At 30.4% G+C, this 7,341-nt stretch overlaps 1 protein-coding gene across 2 annotated transcripts; it reads right to left on the reverse strand.

The window, feature by feature from the left end:
• On the reverse strand, positions 1 to 5,986 carry LOC105176077 (Adenine nucleotide alpha hydrolases-like superfamily protein). 2 transcript variants are annotated; one of them, XM_011098776.3, is made up of 4 exons: positions 5,499 to 5,986; positions 5,278 to 5,399; positions 1,040 to 1,159; positions 1 to 328 (listed from the first exon to the last, which is right to left on the reverse strand). In XM_011098776.3, the coding sequence occupies exons 1-4, from the start codon at positions 5,715 to 5,717 to the stop codon at positions 223 to 225; spliced, it is 567 nt and encodes a 188-aa protein (XP_011097078.1). In that variant the 5' UTR covers positions 5,718 to 5,986; the 3' UTR covers positions 1 to 222. The 2 variants fall into 2 exon arrangements, with proteins under 2 accessions (XP_011097078.1, XP_011097077.1); XM_011098775.3 differs by having other exon boundaries at positions 1,040 to 1,189; positions 5,499 to 5,983.
• Positions 5,987 to 7,341: the final 1,355 nt, after the last annotated feature.

Genomic DNA, 7,341 nt, shown 5'->3' on the forward strand with positions numbered 1-7,341 from the left:
TTCCAGAACTGATAAGAGCCATAAAATGAACAGCACAAGTTCTTACATTAGAAGACCACAGACCAAAGGAGAGAGATACAATACCCTATCAATTCAATTTCAATTGTGTCTATATAATTGTTCTTACAATTATTGACTAAATCATTTTTAAGGTACTATACATCAGTCAAATGATAAAACATTTCTGTTGAATTTTTCTTTGATAAGAAGCTAAACATGTCATCATGAACTCCTCCGGCCTGTTCTTGACAGCGTCGGTCTCCAAATTATAGCAGTCGGGTCTGGACAAATTTGGTATGGGATTTTTCTTACAGGAACTTCTGGCACACTGCAATACCATTTAAAAGTTGAATAATATTTTATAATACTAGTCATCTGACACATCATATTTTTTTTTCAAAAACTATAGGGAATGGGTACGGGGATTTTTTTTCGGGGTCCCATTTATCAAAAAATCCCATTATATTGTTAAGTACATTCTTCGTCGAATTAGATCGATGAGAAGTACAACACATTGTGGCACACCGTTTCTACATGAAAATAATGAATAATCTTTCACGTTTTAAAATATATTATAAATAAAAGTAAAAAATATAAACCAATATAACACAAAAAAGAAAGAAAAAAAGAACTAATTTATCAGTTAATCTAAAAATTTAATAGTTAAATAAATTAATTATCTTATCAATTACGGGTATTTTTGACTTCATAAAAAATTAGTACGATTGTTGTCATTAACCGTCGTTTGTGAGTACCGAGAACCTTCATTTTCATATTAGTATAAATGAATGTTGTTAATATAATCTGATTGCTACCGACTCAAATAATATAAAAATGTCGTAGTTCGCTTGTTCTATTCTTTTTTCGTCAATGTGTTTAGTTAGTATATTTTTAGGATAAATTATAACGATTTTTTTTAAATTTAGCATAATTATAAATACCTTCTCATTATGAAATAGTTGTGAATTTAACATATGCACACAAAAAAAGAAAAACATATGTTGTGTGAATTGAACCAAGAAAGAACTAAAAATCTCACCTAAGTGTAGATATATCAATTTGTGAGAAACCCATCTTGTTAGAGCAACCTTGGATTGAAATAGTTCTGGATGTCAGAGTTGTTGAATCCTTCACTGCAAGAACCTTACAATTCAAATTCCTGGTGATATTGTTTTGGGGCGTTATCAACCTACACAATTATACACGAAAATACGGTACAAAACACCAAACTACATTAGTTGATGATACAAGCAATGAAGCTGATTTTGAGGTTATGAAGGACTATAGAAGATTACAAATATCAAGCTGGTTGGTTTCATTATCAAAGGTTTATTTTTCAGGGTTAGTTACACTTAAATCCTCTTTGAACACGAGAAATTACGCTTTTCTTCAAAAAAGTTTTGAAATTATACTTACACCCCTTCGAAGATTCTTCCTTTACACATTCCCGTTAGGGTTTGGACAAAAAATGCTAATGCTAACAAGAAAAGTTACATAAATTTTCAATTTTGCTCCTCATTTAATATTTTCATGTATATTTTGGTACTTATAAAGGGATAATGTAATATATATATGTACACTCGAAAATTATGTAATTTTTTTATTAGCGTCGGCATTTTTTGTCCAAATCTTAACGAAAAAATTTCAGGTATTAAACAGTAAATTTTTTGAGGGGTGTAAGTGTAATTTTGAAATTTCTTTGGAGGAAAGTGTATTTTCGCATTTTTAGAGGGGGTTTAAGTGTAATTAACCCTATTTTTAATTGTAGGCTATTTAAAATCCTAAAATTTTGGTCTATTATAAAATATCACGTTTTTTCATGCAAAAAATTATCATGAAAACATCCTAATCTGAACATATTTTCATTCTATAACGATCTTTTCATGCAAATTAAATATTATGACAAAATGTCCTAACTAAAATACATTTTTTCATTCTATCACGTAATTTCAAACATATTCTCGTTTATCACAGAAACCTACTAAAAACACAATAATTCACCTGAAAATACTGAAAATGAAAACAAAACAGAAAAATGCTTCAAAGAGCCCAGTGAAACCATAAAGGTTTAAATCTCCTAGTAGAAAAAATCGTCAAAAATTCTTTTGTCAACGAAAAAAAAAAAGGAAAAAACAAAATACCTCGTCGCTCGGGGCTTTTTGCTCATTTCTTTTTCATAATGGGATTTTTTGAAAATATTTTTCTTAATTTCTTTTGTATATCATAGTATAATCATGCACAAATAATAGGATTTTTTGATAATATTTTTCATAATTTCTTTTGTATATCATAGTATACTCATGCACAAATAATAGGATTTTTTGATAATATATTTCATAATTTCTTTTATATATGATAGTATACTCATGTACAGAAAAACATATAGTATTAATTATAGAATGGAATCTTCTAGTCTCACCTTGGATAATCCATTACTTCAACAAATTAATTTTTTTATTCACCCATAAAAAAATATAATTTTTTATTTTAAATTCTATTACATTTTATGTTCTATTTAATATATACATCTATGTGAACAAAAATTACCATATTTAATTAGAAAATATCTTGTACACGTAGTTTTTGTATATATTAAATGGGATACACTACGACAAAATAACTCAATTGCTACAATAAAATTTGATATTAAAAATTTTACTTGTTAACTATCTCGATGCTAATTTTTTTTTTTTTCGTCGCTATCAAGCTATTTTCTTGTAGTGGTAGAAGACGCAACATAATTTAAATATCACGATTTCATTTTTGTTCATATCTACATAGTTATTTATATTTGCAAGTAATTATTCTATTTCACAAAGTGTGTATTTTAAGAAATTACCCAAAAAAAAAGTGTATATTTTAAGCAATATTTTGTATACTTGTGTAGGAAATGGAATATAAGACAAACTTACCAACTTAATTAAAACAATTATGAATTACTATCTAACTTCTCATGATTATTGGCTTAATCAAACAATATCATTAGTCTCTTGTCATGATTATCTAAAAAATTGCTATTTAAATTTAGTAAGGGAAAAATATTTATTTTAGTCCGCTAAGTATGCTTAATTTTAATTTTAGTTTGATAACTATGTTTATTTTTGTTTAGGTCCAGTAACTTACGAAATTGCTTACTTTTAGTCCTCTAGCAGATTTTCGAACAATTTTACCCCTATGCAACTTTTGAAAGACAGTTTTAGTCCATATGCACTCATAGGGGTAAAATTGTCCGAGAATCTGCCAGATGACTAAAAGTAAGCAATTTCGTATGTTACTAGACCTAAATAAAAATGAACATAGTAATCGGACTAAAATTAAAATTAGGCATACTTAACGTACTAAAATAATACTTTTCCCATTTAGTAATAACAAAGCATAATACCTCACAACAAAAGAATGAATTATCCTCTATTTTATGTATCACTATTGCTTAAAAACTTGTAAATAAATACCATCACTATAAAAAGAAATTGAGTTTTTACTACATTATAAATGACCACAGCTTAAAGATTATGGTAAATCAATACTATTAACAATGATTAAATAAAAATCAAAGCAAAAACTTAAATTCTTACCATAATTAATCAAGATTTCCTTATGGGTTTTAGCCATAGTCAAAAGATTTGTCATGATTTTGGACATACCTAATGTTTTGGTCATACCTGTAGAAACGACTAATAGTCGTTCCGAACCGTGGTTGATTTGCATTTACCACGATTTTCTTCTTTTGGTCATACTAATTAACTAATCGTAGTGAAAAATCATATTTTTTCTACTGTATCCACTAGAGTCAAACAAAATCAATATGAAAAACTTACCCTATGTTTGTTTTTATTTTTAAGTTATCTCCGGAATGAGTCAAAACATACCTAATGTTTGTCATCAAATGAAAACATCTTATTTGGACGTTTTTAACTGTTTTAGCATAAATACATACACATATATATACGCACACATATATATAAAAAAGACATGATTTGACAATGAACAATAATTTTTGTCTTCTGAAACACAACATTAAACATATAATACTTTTTAAATTATTCTAAAAGATAAATCCAAACATACATACTATCTCTAACACATACTTATTTATATTTGTTTTTTTTCTCTCTATCTTCACAAACATTCAAAAAAAACATTCCAAACACTGTTAAATTCTTATAGGATTAGATAAAAACGTTTATGATAAATTACATATTTATAATTTTTTTTTTGAAGAATCTTGATATGTTATATATATATATATATATGGATTTGTGTTTTTAGGCCTTAATTCACAATTCTTGAGTAAAATTATTATTTTAATTTGTTTAAAATAGAAATTAATTTTTTGTATTTATAAAACTTCTAATGAATTTTAAAAAGCACCTTTGGGTCAAGTTCTTTTAAACTAAAATAATAAATATAAACTTATATATTAGTAATGATTAAAAAAATTATATAAATGATTCATATAATTATTATAGACGCACGAAAAAAATATAATTTTTGACTATGGTTAATTACTATAACCAAAAGAGAAAATTGTGGCAAATACAACTCGACCACGGCTTCTCAAAGGCCATTAGCCGTAATGTCTACAAGTGTGGCCAAAATATTAGCCATGGCTAAAACTTTGGCAAAGGTTTTGGCTATGACTAAAACCATGACAAATATTGACTAACCGTGGTAAAAATTTAAATTTATATTTTAATTTTATTTAACCATAAATAATAATATGATTCACCATGATTTTAAAACCGTGGTCATTAATAGTGTAATAATACCTCAAAGAAAAAAAGATTAGTGACGAAATGAAATGAAAATTAAAATGTGAAGCTTTTTGTAAATTTATGTAATAATACACACACATATAAATTTATATGCTATTATTGCTACAACATTGAACAGAATTTAATAAATTAACCCATTCCTAAATCCAAACTCAATTATTTAAACTGGAAGCCCTGAAATTGAAACAGGAGACCCTACTTTACCTGTCTCAATTGCCATCTATCCCATGATCTCAGCAGTCTTATAATAATAATAATAGAAAAGAATAATTATCATAAAAGAAGGAAAAGATAGAGAAAACAGTAGAAGACAAACAGGCAAGTTTTTGCAGGCAGAGGGCCCATTCTTTTATGTCACTTGTTCTTCTTCCTTCCGGGTAAGGGGGGGTGTTGACCAACCACACACCATCATCACAACAATCATCAATTCAATTCATCATCAACCCCATCAATCTCAATCAGCAAGAACCAAGCACGCAAGAATTAGCCGATTTTCACTTACCTGTAGAGAAAGCTACGATCATGAAGTCCCAACACAAGTGTGGAGGCGCCGATCTCTCTCACGACCGCCGCTACCCGTCGGCCCTCGTGGTCACCTTCCGTCACAATAATCTCAGTCTTCGTCTGCGACACAGCGCCACTTACACTCTTAAGTAATTTGCATAGCCCATTCAACAAGAGAGAGAGAGAGAGAGAGAGAGAGAGGTGTTGATTTGTACGTACGTTGGGAAAAGAGTTGCAGATGTCTTTGAAGGAGAGAGCTAAATGGAAGCCTTTGAGGCGGAGTCGTCTAAGCTTTTTCTTGTTTCTGGATCTTGGAGCTGTGGGATAAACATGTAGAAGTATAACCACATCTCCATAACGAAGGATGTTGTGAAGTGCCCACTGCAGAGCAGTTCTCGCAATCTCCACGTCTTCCACCACTATCACTATCTTTTCCATTCTAATTCAATCCCTTTCTGGACAGCTCTTACTTCACTGTAGATTTTGTCTGAAAGGATGCAATAGATCGATGTTGAGCTCAAGGATAGTCAGCTCCCACTCGGTTTTTTTTTTTTGAAAGGGTGAAATGGCCGGCGTGGGGGGAGTTTATAGAGCTGCGAACGGGACACCGGATGGTAGATTCAAGCTTTGACATAGGTCAATCTTATGTGGACATCAATATGCTATGTTACTATTGTTATGGGTTCATATAGCATTGCTAATTTAGTTCTTCCTTGACCTCTTGTGTCAATTTTATAGTTAGTATGATTTTGACTGTTTATCTGAACATGTGAATTATGCACAAGTAATGAGTAACATCTAAGGCCATGATTAATATATAAGAATTAAATTAAGCAGGATTTTGAATTAATTTAAAAATGGAATAAGAATGGGAAATGAATCATATTTGAATAGTATTTTTATAATTGCTTTACACAAGAAATCATAAGGGCAATCAAATTGGCATTCCTTAGTTGACTCCATTCACACTATTGATCATTATAGTATTGGAAGAAAATAGCTTGTGTGACAAGTTTGCCCTTTAATATATATATGTGTGTGTGAATATATGATGCCCTCTAAAATTTTCGAATTTGGCCCACGAGCATAGCAGGTGAACTTCTAGATTTGAGGTCAGCGAGTCCATCAGTAGGGAAGAAAGATCCATAGGCCTATCTTCTACTTTACTGAACTAGCAAACGTAAGAAATATGCTTATTTCAGTCAGATATGTTATCATACAGTTGGATGGATACGTCATATAACTGTAAATTTTTGCAAGAGCGGAAAAACAACGAAATTAGGCTGACACCATTTAGATCCTTCTAAACTCGCGAGGATTGAGCTTTTCAGACTAAAAATATGCTTCAACAAGTGATACATTGCTTCAAAATCAAGTTATATGTGTTACTATTGTAAGAAAGCATGTCTGAGAAAAGTGAGAATTCTATAAACGTTATTCTCATTTTAAAGTGGTCCTAAAAAATCTCATTTAAGGAACAAAATTGAGATTTTTATCTCTCCAATCTTCTTGATTCTAATACTCTTGCCAGAATAGGTGACCAAAAGCCAATTAAATTGGCAATTTTGAGAAGTATTCAAGCAATTTTTATATAAGCAATATTGTCCTGATGAATATGGTATTTATTCATCTTTCGCACATGTATCTATTGTGCTTATATTGACACTGCGCAGATCGCCATCAAGAGTACCAAACTAGCCTTGAGCTCATTATGGCATGAGTTAATGGAACCAATTCGAAAGGCATTGCCTTTGATGATGACCCAAGAGTTAAGAGATCTTGGCCCCAAACCTGCAATTAAAGAATAGGGCTGTAAACTTGTAGCGGCAGATTCAAGTATTGCTTGCACGAGGTCATTGCTAGATTCTGGTGAAGTGGCAACAATTGAACTATAGGAAGTGCAAACTCCTAAAGATTCAAGTCAACCCAACACCTCTAGGGTTGAAGATTGAGAGATTAACCTTAGCCCAATGGTAGGCACCTCTAAGACTAACACTAACGATTCTGTTTCTTCTATTTTTTCTTGGCAAGGTATACTAAAGAATGTGGAAAAACTGGTTTC

Source organism: Sesamum indicum, linkage group LG13, assembly GCF_026168435.1.
Source record: "Sesamum indicum cultivar Baizhima isolate 11 linkage group LG13, ASM2616843v1, whole genome shotgun sequence".
NCBI lineage: Eukaryota > Viridiplantae > Streptophyta > Magnoliopsida > Lamiales > Pedaliaceae > Sesamum > Sesamum indicum.

Excerpts from the sequence above, each read along its gene's own strand:
- LOC105176077 (XM_011098775.3), bottom strand. The coding sequence starts at position 5,717 with ATGGAAAAGATAGTGATAGTGGTGGAAGACGTGGAGATTGCGAGAACT. Across the intron at positions 5,400-5,498 it reads TCTGCAACTCTTTTCCCAAC|ACGAAGACTGAGATTATTGT; the intron begins GTACGTACAAAT and ends GCTGTGTCGCAG. Across the intron at positions 329-1,039 it reads ATTGATATATCTACACTTAG|TGTGCCAGAAGTTCCTGTAA; the intron begins GTGAGATTTTTA and ends ATGGTATTGCAG.